Genomic DNA, 20,334 nt, shown 5'->3' on the forward strand with positions numbered 1-20,334 from the left:
ACCTATTTCACATACAGTATGCCAACAATCTTCACATTAGCGGCAATGTTTTGTGACTTGAATTTTTTCACTGCTTAAATGACAGTCATGATTTGCCTCCATTAGTACTATTCACTGATGAAGTCATGTTTACATTAATGGAATCAGTAACTACACACATAATAATCATTGATGGTCACAGGAAAACCCACATATTGCCATTCATTTTTTGCCCAGTGTTTTGTGCAGCATGTAACATATTGATAGATCTGTTCATTTTAGAAGAGCAAATGACTGGACATAATTACTTGCATTTTTTTAAATTCATTTGTTGAGCACCCTGAGGACATTTCTTTGGTTACATGAACAGTTGTGTACTTCCAGCGTGATGAAGCCTGCCCAGATGTGAGGGGGCATCTCAAGCACATTTATCATAAGTGCTAGATTGTTCATGGTAGTACAGTTAATGGGCCACCAAGATTGCCCAAACATATGGCATTAGATTTTTGTTTATGGGGTTGGATGAAGTCTGAGGTATACAAATGAATGGTGAATACATGAGGAGAACTGCTTGCCCACATCATGAACACTGTTGCCCGATAACAATGTACATTAAAGGTGTTCTATCTTGAAAATGATTTCAAATAGGGCATATGTCCATATGCCCTATTGTTCCTATCATATCCATGAATACTGAACACTCCTCCCGAGGCACCCTTATACAGGCTGAGCCAGCCAAGACAGGCCACCCCAAATACATCGAGAATTAATAAATATCTCAAGGTGTGGTTTTCACAAAGTTTCCTGATGTTCGCAAATAATTTTTATATTACAATGCCAACGTTGTTTCTTTTTGTAATGGAATTATATACTTTTTGTTGCATTTGAAATAAGCATTAAGAGAACTTCAATGACATAACATGTATGAGACTTATCAAATAATATCAAGATAACAGCACCACAAACCACTGTCTCACCATCAGGAGAAGACGTTCCACAAATGTGTGACCTGTTATACCAAATGTAAGCAGACATGTAACTCAAGTATGGTTCTTCTGTTTACCTGTGTGCTTGAAGCCCATCATTCTGTGTTCTGTGTTGTTGTATCTGTCAGGTAACTCGCTCATAAAGCTATTGATACATTCACAATGTATACAACAGTTGATAAAGTGAATATAATTTATGCCAAATGTTGTCAAACTACTAGAGCAGTGGTGCGGCTGTATGCTGAAGAGTATCCAGATCACGCCAAGCATTCTTGATCTCTCTTTGCAAACAATAAAAAAGAAAAGAAGAGCATTTGATGAAAGAAATGAAACTAACATTTTAGCAGCAGTAACCCACAATGCAAATGTCACCAAGAGGCATCTCAGAAGTATGAGAGGTATCAATTAAATGAATGTTCGGTGAACATTAAATTCCATTGCATTTCATTCTCTTCACATTTTGCTGCATGTACAGCTTTGTAATAATGACTTCCAAAATTGGTTACTGTTATCTGAATGTTATCTGTGGAAAGTGCAATGTGATGCAACATATCTATGCAAAATTTTCTTCAAGGAAGAAGTAGTGTTTACAAACAATGGACAAGTCGATCTTCATAATATGCACTAATCATCAACTGAAAATCTACACTTGCTCAAAGAAATGGGTAAACACAATGCTCTTAGTCTATCAACATTTGATACATGTTTTTCAAGACCCTCATCACTGTTCCCTGTTTTATTGATGGGAATGTAAGTAAATTCAAGTAGCTCAAGTTCCTAAGATATACTGCTGCTGCAATTATTCGAAGACATCCCACTGGACATAAGGCAATCAGTGAAATGCCTTATAACATGGGCGTGTGCTGCCATTAATTCCAGATGAAATTCAGCATGGAGTATTATTTCTCCACAATCACTTTGTAGCAAATAGCAATGCTCCAGGTCAGCATTTTGAGCACTTGGTATGACAGCCATGATATTTTAATTTGAATTTATTCACCTTCGAACATTTTACATGTTAGTGGTGTAATTATTTACATATAAAGCTAAGTTATATAAAAAGATAAAAATTTCTTGATATGTACATCAGTGACACATTGCTACATATAATGTGAAAATTATATATGTAGGAAACTTTCAACCAGTAATTTATTACAACTTAGTACAATAGTAGCTGGAAAATTATGTCACTTAAATCTGATTCCTCATACTTTTTTACGGAGTAGTATGCTTCCTTCTTAAATCATTCTGCTAGAACATTCTTCAATATATTACAGGAAACAAAATGGTCAGCTTTTGGGAGTCTATTGAAAACTCTGGGGCCTAGATATTTGTGGCTATAGCAAACCTTTCTGTAGGGTATATTAGTTCATTGTCCAGTTCTGTTTTTGTGATTATCTAGAGACATCTTAAGGTTAAAATTATTTAAATTCTCTTTAACACCGAGAAGGCAACTATACATACAGAGGCTTGGGACTGTCACAATATTGACCTCCTTGAAGTGAACTTTACAGGATTCTCTTGGAGTCATTGCTACTATATGTCTTATAGCCTTTTTTTTGCCACCTGAATACAGTTTTTGAGCTGGGGTAATTATCCCATAGAAGAGTTCATAGGCACGGTGGGAGTGGAAAAATGCAAAATATGCGTAAACTGGTATGGTTTTGCTTGCATTATTCCTCAGTTTGTACAGCAGACAGATCACTCAAGAAAGCTTTGAGCACATTTTTTTCTGCATGACTCACCCAACTGAGTTTCTGATCTATGTGAAAACCTAACAGATTGATTACTTTTGATCTTCATTGAAGACACTTAAATTGAAAACAATATCTTCAGTTTTATTTTTATTAATTTTTAAATAATTTGCCTGGAATCAGTTAGTGCATCAGTCCATTGCTACATTTACATTACATCGCAGCTCCTCTGCTTCATCAACTTGTGTGATTAGAGTTGTATCATCTGTGTACAAGGTAAAAATGAGGTTAAGTTGTTTGTATACACACACATCAAAAAACATTTTGCATCACCCCAGTTCCCAGAGTTCCTGAAGATAGACTTGACTGTGAATATTGTATCACAAACACAGTCCCTTTGACTGTTCAGAGATGTCACTCAGCCCACCCAAAGATGTAAACAACCATGCATGAGCAGCACCTATTAGACGGAGGGGGTCAGACAGCTGATCAGTCCCAGTCATTCCACCAGCAAGGACATACACTGCTCGTGTTGTCTGTAGTTCAATCATGCCTAAACGATCAATACCATGGTTCAATCATGCCTGCATTGTTACTGTGTGCCAGGAAGGGTTCTCAACAAGGGAAGTGTCCAGGCATCTTGGAGGGAACCAAAATGATGTTGTTCAGACATGGATGAGATACAGAGAGACAGGAATTGTCGACGACATGCCTCGTTCAGGCCACCCAAGGGCTACTACTGCAGTGGATGACCACTAGTTACAGATTATGGCTCATAGTAACCCTGAAAGCAACACCACAGTGTTGAATAATGCTTTTTGTGCCACCACAGGACATTGTGTTATGACTCAAACTGTGTGCAATAGGCTGCACGATGCATGACTTCCCTCTCGAAGTCCATGGTGAGGTCCATATTTGCAACCACAACACCATGCAGCGTGGTACAGATGGGCCCAACAACATGTAGAATGGAGCGCTCAGGATTGGCATCATGTTCTCTTCACTGATGAATGTTGCATATGCCTTCAGCCAATCGTTGGAGATGTGTTTAGAGGCAACCCAGTCAGGCTGAATGCCTTAGACAAACTGTCCAGCAATTGCAACAAGGTAGAGGTATCTGCTGGTTTTGGGTGCCATTATGTGGGACCACCATATGCTGCTGATGGTCATGGAAGGCACTGTAGTGGCTGTATGGTACGTAAGTTCTATCCTCTGAACGATAATGCAACCATATCGGCAGCATATTGGAGAGGCATTCGTCTTCATGGACAACAATTCGCGGCCCCATCATGCACATCTTGTGAATGTCTTCCTTCAGCATAATGACATTGCTGGACTAGAGTGACCAGCATGTTCTCCAGACATGAACCCTATCGAGCAAACCTAGGATAGATTGAAAAGGGCTGTTTATGGACGATGTGACCCATCAACCACTCTGAGTGATCTACGCCGAATTGCCATTGAGGAGTGGGACGATCTGGACCAACAGTGCCTTGATGAACTTGTGGATAGTAGGCCATGATGACTACAGGCATGCATCAATGCAAGAGGACATGCTAGTGGATATTAGAGGTACCGGTGTGTACAGCAATCTCTATTCCAATTTTCTGTACAGGTTCCAGAATTCTCTGAAACAAGGTGTTGCAAAACTTTTTTTGATGTGCGTACGATGCACAGGAATGGACCCAGTACTGAGCCCTGTGGAACACCTTTTGTAACAGGTAATGAGTCTGGCCTTCGGTTGTTTATAGTTACCATCTGCTTTCTGTTGCTGAGGTGTGGCTCAATAAGCTGAAGAGCATCCTCTCCTACTCCATAGTATTGGAGCTCTTTTTATAAGTATACTATGTGGGACAGTTTCAAAAGCTTTCCTCAAATCTAGGAGAGTTGCACAGGTTGTTTTCTTAGTCTCAAAAGTATCACATATTTTTGTGATGATAGTCCCAACTGCTTTGATAGTGGAAAGACGAGGTCTGAAACCATATTGTGAGGTGCTAAGTAGATTATTTTTTTCGAATTGCTGGTTCATCTGTTAGTACAATGTTCTATCATTTTTTATATGATTGGTATGAGTGAAATGAGATGACAGTTATCAAGAGATGCTTTGTCACCTCCCTTATGGATAGGTGTTACAACAGTAATTTTTAGGCAGTCTGAGAAGATTCCTTCATGTAGCATTTGGTTTATGATTTTCGTTAGCAGCAACAGAATTTATTTCTTTATGCCTTTTATTAGGTGATTTGAAAGTCCATAGAAGTCTTCTGCTTTTGAGCTGCTAAGTTTGGCAATTGCTTCACTAACCTGTCTGTAGGATACAGGAGTCCAGCAGAAGTTGCCATGTTGCTTACCATCTAGAGCTGGAAGCAAAACTAACAGTTTTATTTGTATCTTCAGTGAGATTTCTATTTGAGCCAGAATTTGTAACATGTGCATTTAATGTGTTTGGTTGAATTGGAATGTTGTGTTTATTTTCAGAGCTTATCTGATTTGATAACTTTGCATGCTGCTTTACATTTAATTGTCAAACTGAATATGTAATTGTCATTGGCTTTCCTGTTTGCTACTCTAATTTCTGATCTATATGTCCTTCTTCCTGCTGTGTAAGCTTCTTGACTTCATTCTGTTACAATTTGTCATAGTGCACCATCATATCTTCCCTAAGTTTGCACAGGTGTGATATATTCTAGTTTCTCAGTTCTTGAGGTTTATTACTCCAGTTCTGCTTTGGGTGTTTTCTGTGATATTTGGGATATCATCTGTCAAGTTTTTCTACAACAATTCTAAAAATTTCTGGGTTGAATGATTAGCAGATTGGTTTTTAACTGATTCAATTTATGTTCGTTGATTGACCTGAGTACTCTTCCTAGTTCTGTTGAAGTACTGTCTGTTTTTCTGTTTAGAACTGCCTAAGCCACAGCCCTGCATTATCTGATACTCCGAGGTTTACAGTATCAAATTCAGTTTTATTTATCTGAAAGTTGCGTATTGTATTATCTAATCAATCCCTAAGCCTGGTGGGTTTGTCATTTAGACGGTAGAAGTTTGACAATCTTAATATGTCTAATAGATGCTTCATGTGTTTGGCCTTATACCCAATATTTATGTTAATATAACCAAATATCATAACCCTACATTTTTATATTTTAAGAGCTTTGTTATCAATTTTTTGGGGTTTTCTACAAATAATTGTGTGTTACTACTTGGAGAGTGGTACACTGATATAACTATTAATTAGTTCTTGAATTAGTATCATTATTTCTGAGACTTCAAAAACTGCTTTATACATAGAAAACTTACATCTATCACTTCAGATTCTAAATTACCTGTTTCTTTGATAAAGATTGAAAGACCACCATGCTTCAAATTTGCTCTACAGTAACATGTTGCTAATTGGTGCCAAGCATGCCTGAGTATGTGCTTACTTACATTCGCTATAATGCGGCAGATGTTTATGGAACCTCTTATACTGACAGCAGAACAGTGGTTTTGCAACACTGTTATCTTCGTGCTTTTTGATCTAATGCCATACATGTTAATTCATTGAAGTTCTCTTAGAAGCTTCTTTCAGATGCAACAGAAAAAAGTGTGTAGTTCTATTAGAAAAAACAAATTTGGTGACTATGAACAATAAAAATTACTTGTAAACATCAGGAAATTCACCATATTATCTGCTATAGCTTGGCAAAAGCTGCACTTAGATATATTTATTCATTTTGGATATATTTGGGGTGGCCTGTCTTAGCTGCCTCATGCTGTCAATGGGAGATATGGTTCTGTGAGAATAATTTGAAACAGCCCTAAGAGACCTAAGTTGGAACAAGGCCCTTGGAATAAATGGCATTCCCTCAGAATTATTGAGATCCTTGATGACAAAATTATTTCATCTATTGAAATCTTCACTAGACTGTGAAGGCCCAAGGGATATTAACCAGTTACCTCTGCCTTGTGGTATCAGGCAGATGTGATAAGCACACTGCTCTGCTGCCCATTTTGTGGACTTTCTAGGGCACGGAGCTGCTACTACTCAGTCAAGTAGCTTCCCAATTGGCATCATAAGGCAGAGTGTACCCTATACTCATCCTCTCACCAAGGGAAAATCCTTCTCAGTACTGGGAATCAAATCTTCCATATTGTAGCCATCTGTGCTGACTACTCAGCTAAGGAGGTGAACAATTATTCCATCTGGTGTGCAAGATATATGAGATAGACTTCAGGAAGAATGTAATAATTCCAGTTACAAAGATGGAAGGTCCTCACATGTGTGAATATTAGTGAACCATTACTAACAAAGAGATAGAGGGGCTGGCCAGTACTTACCTCAGCTCAGTACAGCCGATAGATACACATAAAACAGAACCGAAAGTTTACATTCCTAGCTTTCGGAACAAATGTTCCTTCATCAGGGAGGAGAGAGGGGAAAGAAAGGGAAGAAGGGAAAGGAGATTCAGTTACTCACAACCCAGGCTATGAAGCAACAGGGAAAGGAAAATAGGGAGGGTAGCAAGGATGGAGGCATGGTTGTCAGAGGGAAGCCAAAGATATTGAGAATATCTTTGATATTGAGAATATCTTTGGCTTCCCTCTGACAACCATGCCTCCATCCTTGCTACCCTCCCTATATTCCTTTCCCTGTTGCTTCACAGCCTGGGTTGTGAGTAACTGAATCTCCTTTCCCTTCTTCCCTTTCTTTCCCCTCTCTCCTCCCTGATGAAGGAACATTTGTTCTGAAAGCTAGGAATGTAAACTTTCAGTTCTGTTTTATGTGTATCTATCGGCTGTACTGAGCTGAGGTAAGTACTGGCCAGCCCCTCTATCTCTTTGTTAGTATTTGTTTCACATCTTTATATGAGATTTTCCATTAATCATTTACTGAACCATTATTTTGATAAGTCATGGTTGCAAAATATTGGCACAAATTATTTGCAAAAGAATGGAAAAACTGGTGGAAGCTGACCTCAGGGAAGATCAGTTTGGGTTCTTGAGAAATATAGGAATATGAGAGGCAATAGTGACACAAAGACTTATAATGCAGGTTACGTTGAAGAAAGGCAAGCCTACATTTGTAGCACTTACTGGGTTGCACTCTTTGAGGGTTTGAAGATAGTGAGGTGAAATACAGGGAGCAAAATGTTTTTTACAACTTGTACAGAAACTTTACTGAATTTATAGAAGTCAGAGGACATGAAAGGGAAGTAATGGTTGTGAGTGGAGAATGAAAGGTTGTAGCCTATCCTTGATGTTATTCAAACTGTACATTGAGCAGACTGTGAAGAAAACCAAGGAGAATTTTAGAAAGGGAATAATGGTTCAGGCAGAATAAGTAGGGACTTTAGATTTTTCATTGAAATTGTAATGCTGTCAGCTATGGCAAAAAAACTTTCAAGAGTAGTTGAATAGCATGAACAGTGTCTTCAAAAGAGATTATATGAAGATCAACAATAATAAAAAAGAGTAATAAAGCATACTCAAATTAAATCAGTTGATACTAAGAGAATTAGAATAGAAAATGAGGCACTAAAAGTAGTAGATGAGTTTCACCACTTTTGCAGCAAAATAACTGATGGTAGTGACAATAGAGAGGATATGTAATGTAAACTGGTAGTAGCATAAAATCATTTCTGTAAGAGGAATTTATTAACATCAAATATCAGTTAAGTGTTACAAAGACTTTTCTGAAGTTCTGGAGTGTGGTTTTGTATGAAAGTGAAATGTGGTTGATTAGCAGTTCATACAAGAAGAAAATAGAAGCTTTTGAAATGTGGTACTACATAAGAATGCTGAGAAGTAGATGGATAGGTAGAGCACTAAATGAAAAGATATTGAATTGAATTGGATGAAAGAAAGAAATTTAGTGCACAACTTGACTAGAAGAATGAATGGTTGAATGGATACATCCTGAAGCATCAAGAAATTTTCAGTTAGGAAGTAGAAGAAAGTGTAGAGGGTAAAAATTGTATTGAGAGAACAAGACTTGAATACAGAAAGCAGGTTCAAATAGATGTAGGGTGCAGTGGTTTTGCAGAGATGAAGAGACTTCTGTAGGATAGTCTAGCATTGAGAGCTGCATCAAACCAGTCTTTGTATGGAAGGTAACAGAACCAACAACCTGACATTTGCCTATAATCAGACTGGGAGAGGGGGAGGAGGACCTGACCAGAAAGATTATTCGAAAGTCATTAATCAGGAATACTGATTGTATGAATCTGAAGCAAAAAATCTGTTGGTATATGTGCTATGTGTAGAAGAAAAACGATTGCATTTGTCAAAGAAAAATGATAGCATTCACAACACACAGAAATATTTATCTTTCATAATTTGTGCTTTCATATGATTTTCTAATATCCAAGTTGTTCAAACATCTATTTTGGATGTAGTTTTACAGGTAATGCATAAGTCATGAAAACTGAAACCAAATTTTGATAATGTGAGCTCATGTTTTGAAGGACATGTGTATTAACACAAAGCACCATAAACCCAACAGGTTCTCAAACCATTTGTCCATCATCATCTTGATCCTTATCACCACTCATCCTCTTCATATTTTCTCCCAATAGGATGTTATTTTTCATAGGTACATGGAACAGGAAAGGAGAAAAAACAGCAGACATATTTTCTTTCAGAAACAGAAATACATGAATGTTTACTTTTATTTATAAACTAATTTTTTTAATTCTATGGTGAGTTCTAATGTCTTTTTATTACTATTTGGATTTTATGTACATTTCAATATTCCCTGAATAGTGAAGTCTTTTAAGCATTTGGAAGTCTGTTATTTAAAATGCAGCTGATTTATATTTGTTGTTGTACAACAACACAGCACAGTTAATTTTTGTATAGGTTATTATTTCAGACATACTATATGTAATAAGAAAATAATTTATATATTTAGTTCTCTGAATACTTTCCCCAAATTTGCAGTGCACATTATCACTCTCTCTTGTTACCATTCTTTGCTTTTGTGTTTGTTGAATTTTTCAGCCCTCTGATGCAATCTGTTACATTGGGTATATGAAATAATAGTACATTTTGCATTTACAGTTTTGGAAATTTTTCTCATTAGCGGCTTATTTGTATTTACTTTTGGCTGACATTATTCACATTTCTGGCTATTAAAATGTGTCACCAGGAAGGAGAGGAAATAATTAAATTTTATTTGTTTCATATCAGTGCACACTCCACTGCAGGGTGAAAATTTCGTTCTGGAAACATCCCCCAGGCTGTGGCTAAGCCATGTGTCCACAATATCCTTTCTTCCAGGAGTGCTGGTTCTGCAAGATTTTCAGAAGAGCTGCTGTGAAGTTTGGAAGGTAGTAGATGAGGTACTGGCAGAATTGAAGCTGTGAAGAAGGGTTGTGAGTCCTGCTTGGGTAGCTCGGTCGGTAGAGCACTCGCCCATGAAAGGCAAAGGTCCTGAGTTTGAGCTTTGATCCAGCACACAGTTTTACTCTGCCAGGAAGTTTCATAATTTTACTTATTGTGTGTATACAGTATAGTAGGAAGAACACATGATTAAATGTCTAGGTCATTGGGTATACAGGGTATGAATTTTAGCAAAAAGAGGTTCCACTGCAGACATTAATAATGACTCTAACCCAGCTGAGCATCGTGTCAAACTGAGGTTGGGTGACAGAATGGTACACTGTTCCATGCAGCTTCAATTTTATGGCTGAATTCACAAATTGTAATGGTTCACGAGTGGTGGCATGTTAGTCTCTCAGCAACCCATGACCAGATGTGTTCAGTGGGTGAGAGATGTAGAGAACATTATGGCTACGGCATACCTGTAATGAGCCATGTTGAGTTACCTTGTTGGAAGTTAATATCATGGAGACCTTGCAGATAATGCATGGCTGCCAGCCTTAATTATATTTAACCATAATGTCGAACGTCGTCTCGCCCCTCTGGAGTACTTCGAAGGGGCCGAGGTATGGGGGTTGCAGGGGTTGTCTAACGGAGTTATCCCTGAGCATAACGTAGAAGCATGTGTTGAGTACGGTTGGCACGTAAGTGTCCGGTGGGGAATGACTGACAGGCGGGTGTAGCCATGCGTGTCTAAAGTGGGTACGCATTCTACTAATAAAGTCTGGGGAGGTGGGGAAATCCTCGGGTGCTTGAGGCAGGATAAGTTCCCCAAGTAGAAACAGGTTCTCGCTGAAAACAAATTCAGAGATGGTTCCCTGTAAGTCAGGTTTAAAGGTCGAACAAAGGCCAAGGCCAAGTAACATCCAAGGAAGTGCCTCAGACCAGAGTGCAGGCTCAAACTGTCGACCCTGGTCAGTGGTGATGGTGGATGGGCAACTGAATCTAGCGATCCATGATGAGTAGAATCCCTTGGCCAAGGTTTCTGCTGTGATGTTGGGTAAAGGAACAGCATCCACCCAACAAGACATGCGGTCGATTGTGGACAGGATGTATCTGTGGCCGTCAGACAGTGTCAGAGGGCCAATAAGATCGATATGTACATGACGAAAACGTCCTTGCGGAATGTCAAACTTGCCAAGGGGGAGAGAGGTGTGGCATCCAATTTTGTTGCGTTGTCAGGAAATGCATCTGTGTGTCCAGATTTGACAGTCATGCTTCACAGTTTCCCAAACTAAATGCTTGGTGACGAGGTGTGTGGTGGTGCGAACGCCAGGGTGGGTGAGGTTATGCGAGCCGTCGAAGGCTTGTTGGTGCAACATGGAAGGGATCAACGGCCGCAGTGTGTCGGTAGAAGAGTCACACCACACTTCATCTGAAATGCCGGGGAACTTGGTTTTGGTAAACACAAGCGATGTCTGAGGATCCAAGAGGAGAGCTTGAGATTCCTCATCAGAGGCCTGGAGAGCGTCAAGGTCAGATAAATCAATGATGCATGAGACAGTACTGACCCATGAAAAGAAATCAGTGGGGATGTTTTCCATGCCTTTGATGTAGTGTACGTCTATAGTAAATTGAGAGACCAGGTCAAAGTGGTGGAAACACCAAGGGGGTTTGTCCTCAGGAGGTTTGCAGAAGGCATCCACCAGTGGTTTGTGGTCAGTAAGGATGAAGAAAGAACAGCCCTCAATGTCAGAGCGAAAGTGTTTGATGGCTTCATAGACCACCAGAAGTTCTCTATCGAAAGTGGAATACTTTTTCTGTGCCGTAGACAGTTTGTTTAAGAAGTAATGAAGGGGTGAAACCATGTCACCTTTTCATTGCTGTAATACTGCCCCGAACGTGATGTCGCTGGCATCCATAGTGATGAACAACTCGGCAGACGGATCGGGGTGGGCAAGTACAACGGAGTGAGCTAACGCTGTCTTTAGAGCCCTGAAGGTCTGCAGCATAGGTTCAGTCCAACGGACTGGCTTAAGGCCCAAAGTTTGTTTGCCGGACAGCAAGTCCGTCAGCGGGGCCTGCATGGCGGCAGCAGAAGGTAGACGTTGGCAGAAGTAATTTATAGTACCCACGAAATGTTGAAGTTCTTTGTACATAGCTAGGGGTGGGAATGACGTGACAGCCTGCACGTGGGATTTGGGATGCTGTATTCTGCCTGCGGAGACGGTGTAACCCAAAAATGTCACAGAAGACTGGCACAATTGGAATTTATCTTTGTTGACCTCGACACCTTTGGAGTTCAAGGTCTGGAGGACCTGAGATAAATGAACTTCAGGGTCCTCAGTCGACTTGCTGAAAATGAAGATGTCATCCAGCAATGTAAAGCAGAACTCGAACTCTCATAAGATTGAGTCAATGAAACATTGCCACATCTGTGCCACATTCTTTAAACCGAATGGCATGAAGTTGTATTGGAATAAGCCAAGCGGCGTGATGGTAGCAGTCTTTGGAATGTCTTTAGGTGCTACGGGTATCTGGTGACAGGCATGTATGCAGTCAATCACACTGAAGATTCTGGCTCCCGATAACATATGGGTGAAATCATTTATGTTCGGCACTGGGTAATTGTCCATGATGGTATGAGAGTTTAAGAGTCTGTAATCACCACACATTCAAAAAGAACCGTCATATTTGGTGACGAGGTGAATCGGTGAAGACCAATTGCTGTCCGATGGCTGTTGAATGCCTGCCTCCAGAAGTTCGTTAATTTGCTTCCGGGCCATGCGCAACTTAATGGGGTTGGGTCGTCTAACCTTGTGCCTAATAGGAGAGCCAGCAGTGGTAATTATCTTGTGTGTCATTCCGTCGGTGACAGAGGAGACTGCGAACTGCACATGAGGTTGAGTAACGTCCTGACATGAAGTTTTGGGATGAGTAGGGTGCAATGAGGCATAGCCGTTAGTGCAAGTGAGAAAAGGCAGCACGAAAGTCACATGCCTATTATGTGAGTGCGGCGTGCGCTTGTTTAGAGAGGTAGGTTGCGCGCACATCACAGAGCAGATCGGGGCGCACAGCGACTGTCTGTTGTAAGCCTTGGCTTGAGTAACTGGTGCGGGCAAGAGAGGCATTGGCATCGTGCAGAGAATGGCGATGACCGCTGAATCACATGGTTGGCGCGCTAGAGAGGGGGAATGTTTACCAACATACGGGGTGCCTACCTGTGCGGTGGGCATGTTCACATTGCATGTGCGACTGTCATTAGAAGCACTTTTCGAAACACATGTCACTGCACAAAGCAGCCGTGTGGCAGGTACAGAGATCACTGAACGCAAATCATCACATGCAATGAATGTTTTTGAACTAACCTGAGGAGTGTCCATGCTGGTGTCTGCTGATGAAGGTCAACCAGATGAAGGAACTGTGGATTGCAGTTGCAGCAGTGAGGTACAAGCCGCAGTGAGCTCGCCAAAAGTGTGAGCAATGCGTTGTTTCAACTCGTCGTTTTGCCGACATAATTGCGCCACTGCATTGCACTCTGACAGTAGATTAGTGACACAGGTCACAATTTTGTCTGCGAGGGTGGAGCACTCGCGAACCAAATCACATATTGCGACGGAAACAGAACAATGAGCATAAGTGCCTGAGCACGGTATCTGGGTGTCAGAAGGATGGTGTAGCACTCAACCTTGGACTATGTTCGGGGAGAGTTTGTAATTGGACAAGAAATCCATACTGAGAATTGGTTCGTCAATGTCGGTGATGTAAAAAGTCCACGGGAAATGTAAAGAAGGAGATAGAGGCACCATAACTTTAGCAGAACTAACAGTTTGTAATGTTGATTCATTGACAGCACGTAGAAGCGACTTCGTCAGTGAAAAAATGGAAGGAGCCAACAATGTAGGTTTTATAGACATTTCAGCACCTGTATCGACTAGGAAAACGAGCCGCGACAAAATGTCGGTCACATATAAATGACTGCTCGGCCGAGAGGACAAGTGGATGGAGTGCAATGTTTGAGGATGCCTGTGAAGTTCCCCACAGGACTCAGCATCTTTTAGATCCTACGGTCAGTGTTTGGGTGCTGGCAAGATAATCTGCATTTCTTGGCCTCATCCCCGAAAATCTTGTGGTATCAACAGTACGGATGAGCTGGATGTGATGGTGGCAGTGATTGTGACAGCAGAGGAGGTTTGTCCTTGTTGATCTGTTCCGGAATGTAATCTGGGACATATGGTGCATCTGCGATTCTTGAGTGCTTGGAAAGAGGAGAGAGCAAACGAGTACTGCCCGATGGTGTAGATGGTGTGGAGGCAGAACAAGCCCTGCCTCTGCCAACAGATGGCTGGTAAACAGGTGGCATAGTGCCATCCATCGGTGAGAGGTGTGCTGGTTGTTTTGTTGCAGTAGTGCATACAGCTGACCTGCAATGCGAAGGTGAGAGCTGATAGACTCAAATTTGGCAGACCATACCATGCACAGGGTAACGTCCGGCATCATGTGTTCACTCACAAGTAGCCGAAGGCGGCACCAGAGTTGTGACAGAGTGCGGTCCCCCAGGTGTTCCTTGTACAGGATCTTGATTATTAATTCCTGTGGCTTGCAGGCGAGTCGGTCCAATATTGTCTTCTTGGTGAACTCATATTTTGGCAGTGGTGGTGTTGAAAGTAGGAAGTTACAAATTAATCTGTGTGGTCATGGAGGTGCGTGACGAGACATAGAAATTTAGAGTTGTCATCGGTCACTTGATGTAATTCGAAAAGGTGCTCCACAAGTGCGAACCATGAAATGGGGTTGTCCTTGTATAAAGGAGGAAGCTCTGGCAGATGGACAGGGGGAGGGGGAGGGGGGACAAGGGAGGCTTCGGCGTATCTTGGGAGGCCTGATGTCCCATGGTAGGAGAGGCTGTCTTGTAACCCAGCACTACTGGCATGGGCATGTTACTAGCAACGGCCAGTTGCAATGTCCCTGATCAGTCATAGAAGTATGACACGGCAGGCACAGTCGGTACTGTGGGAACGAATGGATGAGTAGCACATGAGGTAAGCCCATAAACTGGACCAGAGGTTAAAGGCACAGTACTTAAATTGTTCACCTAGGAAATGACACGGAAGGCTGGCACGGCAGACGCAGACCATACTGCGGAAGGAACGAGCGGCTGTATGGTCGGAATTGGGGCCCCCTGTGAGTGAGAGGAGGGCATGGGGGGAGGGGGTTTGGGACTTGGTGTGGCAACAGCAAGTGTTTTCTGTGCACATCGGGAGTGCACCCCATGTGATAGGACAATAAATCACTGGTGAAACCTGTTGGTGGTCACATTGTTGTGGTACAACGTTCCTGGATGGTGAAGTGCTGTTGGGTGTGTTCAAACCCATATGGTTGAGAAACTGGGCAACAGATCTGGTGGTTGAGCCTGGCAAACTTGGCGTATAAAAATGTCCATTATTAAGTTGTGAGTAAGGCAAAAGTGGTATAGCTTGACAGCAGTTGACTGCGTGTGCATTTTGCGCAAATGGCAGCATCGCACACAGCACTACTGTAACCGATGTTGCGGCACGTAGAGGATCAAAGCATGTGTGCAAATTTGGGTCCCTTTGAACACTACACAAGCAATCAATCATTGCACAATTCTGGAAATCATCCACTTCACCTTTCACATGTTGGCATGCACAGTCCAGCGACACAAAACCCGAGTCCATTGTTTGAGGTAATGGCGTAACACTTGGCCATTGTAGAGCTGCAAAATTTGAGGTTAACATCGTTGGAGATCGCGAATCACTGTCTGCCATTGGTGAAACCATTGGTAGGGGATTGGAGTGGCCTGGTAGTAGTAGCTGAGCCTCCAAATTCTCATGTAAAACATTGGGTGAGGCAGCCATGGCGTCGAACATAAAATCTGTTGATTCCACACAGCCGGCAAGGAAGTTGCAGAAGACTTTGGGGTCACCAATACGGGAAATGGGAATACGGATAACTGTATATGCAACAAACTGTTCCCATAAATGTCTATACATACATACATTTCAGTATTTCAGCACAAAGAAAGATACCCGTGTACACTGTACAAGCAGGGTGTATACGGCCCGGGACATCCGGGAATTCTGGGAAAAACCCGGGAATTTTTTCATCCAGGACAAATCCGGGAAAAACCCAGTAATTTTTTAGAATTCTGGGATTTTTCGTTGTTTTAGATTGCAGTTAAAGTTTTGTAGGTGTGACGGGTAAGATCTGATACGCTGACGAAGAACTTTAGTCCACTACTGCTAAATAATATTGCAGCAATGAAACACAAATCACAGAATAACACCAAAATAAAAGTTTAGTTGCATAGAAAATGGGTAAATAGTGTCAAAGGATTTAGGTCGAATATTATGCAGTACGACCGTAACAACTAACATGCATTCGATGTGTGTGACGTCACAATTGTTTACATTTCTAACAGATCATCAGAAAATGTTATGAATAGTGGCTTGAGATACGTTACTTTCGAAGTAAATTTCCACGCAAGATGATTTATGTTATGTGTGAGAATGTGCAGTGCATTTTTTAAATCACAGGGCGTTATAACTCTCATTCAAAATGTAACACTTTGTGGATCAGCCATTTGAAAAATGTCGGGCCCAGAAGATAAGTCATTTATGCCACTATTTAAAATTTTACCGGCACATTTGTATTTGATATGACTTAACGTGTAACACACGCTAAAAAAAGACCAAGCTTCAAGTTAGTTTTCATATTTAATGTTGTTCTTTCATAGATAAAAAATTATGCAATCGATGGCAAAAAGTTCCATTGACCTTCACAAAAATGTGCATAATGTGTTACTGAGTCCCTTCATGCCAGAACACTTCGACTTTTCTAAGCAACTGATAATCATTTTGGCACGATTTTAATTGCCAAATTAGAGCCTGTTAGTAAGCCTACAGACTTCCTATCATTGTAGGACTAATAACAATGGATGCCAATAGAGGATGCAATTCCCGTTCGTACATACACATCTGCTTACAAGTTAACCGGTGTAGAAACGCACTTTGCTGAATTGAGCGAGCTCGGCCTACCTTCGTAACCTACGTGCCGCGGCCTGTCTTTCTCGTAAGCCTCGTGCTCTGAATAACTGCCGTCATTCACTAGCGAGGTCACGTGACATGAGCTATGACTGGCTGACAAAAGTGCATCGCTCAACGCAATCTCTATTTTAGAGTTTCGGAAGCTACCATGCTGTAATTTGTGTATATACTTCAGCAATACGAAAATAAACTCTGTGCATATTGTCTCGCATCAAACAACTTTCCAAACGCATTGTTTTTCCTGGATTTCGTTTCCTAAAGTGCTGGGATGTCCTCCACCGGTATAATACCTTTAAGATCCAAAGGACTGATAGGTTTTACAGCTCCGAGGGAAAGTATACTGTTACTTAACACTGGTGTATTTTCACCCGCTTTATACGTAATTTCATCCGGGAGAAATTGTGTTTTTAACCGGGAAATCCGGGAAAAATCCGGGAATTTTTTTTTCTTGTCCACATAGACACCCTGACAAGGTACAAACGCTGACTGAAACATTGACATGGCGGTTCGTCAGAGCAGTTAAGAGTTCAAAGATCATGCTTTACGTGGTCAATGTGACCTATCGACACCACAAATCCAATGTTGTCAGGCAGAGATAAGTTTCATGTTGCATCAAATATATGGACTTTTTAAGACTGCTGGGAATTTCAGATCAAACACTGGACATTTTTACGTTAATTTTGAGTACAAGACACACCTGAATTTAGAGGCAATTTTTCAAAGAAAACAAGCATCCTATAGTCAACAAAATTGATATTGTGTAGAAATTTAATAGACTTACCTATGTGTCTTATGTGGATGAGAAATCAATCCAGTTTCTTATCAGTGTGCATACCCAAAGTTTCTGAATGCTCTGCTTCATTTATTGTATTTTCTCTGTAACTTATTATTAGAGAAACAGTGAACTGGCTTAACATTAATGGCCTTTCTTTAAATTACACTAAAACAAACTATGTTCAGTTCCACACAACATTCAAAGATGAAGAAACAGTAGTAAAAATAGGTGAGTAGGTGATAACCAGGGTGGATACCTCAAAATACCTAGGCTTGCATATTGACAGCAAACTGAACTGGTCAAACCACATGCTGAATCAATGCAAAAGATTGAGTTCAGCAACTTATGCATTATGCATTGTTTCTTCTTATAGAAGTATGTAAATCATGGAGTCACTCTATTATGGTTATTTTCATGCCATTATGGCATATGGAATTATATTTTGGGGAAACCAACCACTGGCTAAAAAAATTCTGTGTGCACAAGAAAGAGCCATAAGGATCATGTGTGGAGTCCATCCTAGAGCCACATGCAGGAATCTTTTTAAGAAACTTGGAATCCTTACATCCACTGTGCAATGTATATTCTCTTTGATGTGCTTCATAAGGAAAGAAAAATCCATTTTTAAACAGCAACTCAGTAATGTTATGACAGTCCAAGGAACTCCTGTGACACTTGGGAAATGCATGTGGCCCAGCCGGTCTTGTGCCACATTTGAATCAGAGGTGAGAAGAAAACATGATAGCAACTATGAACAGGCAAATCTAAGTATGGTACAGAAGGAGTCCATTTCAATGGCTGTAAGATTTTTAATGCACTCTCTTCAAGAATTAAGTGTTTGGTAGAAGATGGGCTCTTATTTGAAAAAAAACTTTAAGGTAATTCCTATTACAAGGATCATTTTATACGATAGAAGAGTTCCAGAACTACAGTGTTTAGCATTTCTTGTATTGTTAACTGCAGATATATGCCCAAATATTCATTTGTAATCCTGACTATTTTTTATTGTAAACACATATTTTGCAATATTTATTTTCTATAACACTTATTATTTTTTAGTATTTATTTATCTCTCAAAATTGATTTTCTGTAGTAGAACCCAAGTTGCTGTTTACTGTAATATGAAATCATTTTGCTTTGTTTTCTTGTGCTACCATAGATTTCTGACACATTCCATATTCTGTGATATTGTCACAACACAGATCACCAGAACAAGAAATAAATAAATAAGTAAATAAATTACTGATGATGTTACATTCTACGTCATGCTGAACTGTATGTAACAAAAACAACAGTGTAGTAGTAGTAGTAGTAGTAGTAGTAGTAGTGATAATAATAATAATACTTTTTCCATGGATTTTAAGAATCAACATGACTTCGAACATCAACTGAGTGATGCTGTGACAGTGCAAGGAACTCCTGTGACACAAGGAAATGCATGTGGCCGGGCCTGTGTTGTGCCACATTTGAATCAGATATCTCAGCTGCAGCCAGGTGATATCCTGATAACACAGTGCACTGATATTGGATGGACACCTTACTTCCCTCTACTTGCTGGAGTTGTCACTGAAATTGGTGGTCTGATATCTCATGGTATGTCTATGATTTGACGAAACTGTCTGTGTTGTAGAAAATGCATAGTTCATATCAAATATGATGATCAGTTTTTTTGTTTACAAAAAATTCAAAAAGTCTGGGAGTAAATACATTACAAAACAGTGAATTTAATTACCTTAATTCAACTTCACCAAAATTTTCAATGTATCTGATACAGCAAGTAAACACTTTTGGAACTTTAAAGATATCTTTTATGAAGAGCCCTGTTGAGGCCTCACAGAAGATCATATTAATGAAAAGGGTTTGTATCTGAACTCTAGAGAGAATATGTAAGGATTTCACAACCACACTTCCTGATTTGTTCCCCTAAAGTGCTACAATGGTACAACCTTTATTATGTTGAAAAAATACCTTATTTCTTCTAGTGCATTCATACTTCATTGCATTCTGATGTTCTTACTAAAATGTCTGTCTGCCCTAATTATTTCATTCCCTCAGTTTCTTGCTTACAGTAGAACAACACAAAATGTGTGTATGAACTATATCTCCAATGCCTCTACGTTTTATAGCTGTAATTACAACATCATAATGCATAAATGATTAATATATAGAGAGTGGAAGAATATACATAGTTGCTGCACTGAAATCTCCCTTACCAGTTTACTCAAATTTAAACACAAGTTACTTTGAAAGGTGACCTTACAGAAGCTAATATTACATGTAGTGAAACAAATTAAATATTTTTTTATTTGCTGTCCATATAACAATCAGCTTTGGAACATTGTCATAGATTTTAGTTCACATATACAATGGTTTAGTTAACATACATAAGTGCACACACTGATATAAATAACGAAGGTCAGAAATTATCATTTTTTGTTGTTGCAAAAACACACTTATGTTATCTACTACTGTTTTACAGAGAGACTTTACAACTCGAAATATAAATGCATACATTGATACAGTGTGTGAAGATC

General features: G+C 40.1%; 1 protein-coding gene across 1 annotated transcript in view; it reads left to right on the forward strand.

Moving 5' to 3' along the window:
• LOC126191082 (putative phosphoenolpyruvate synthase) overlaps positions 1 to 20,334 on the forward strand; it is a 358,083-nt gene that overhangs the window by 301,302 nt on the left and 36,447 nt on the right. Inside the window, exon 26 of the mRNA XM_049931802.1 lies at positions 19,165 to 19,393. Within this exon, the coding sequence (XP_049787759.1) occupies positions 19,165 to 19,393 (229 nt within the window). The remainder of the gene's footprint in view (positions 1 to 19,164; positions 19,394 to 20,334) is intronic.

This window comes from Schistocerca cancellata, chromosome 6 (genome assembly GCF_023864275.1).
Source record: "Schistocerca cancellata isolate TAMUIC-IGC-003103 chromosome 6, iqSchCanc2.1, whole genome shotgun sequence".
In the NCBI taxonomy this organism is placed as follows: Eukaryota; Metazoa; Arthropoda; class Insecta; order Orthoptera; family Acrididae; genus Schistocerca; species Schistocerca cancellata.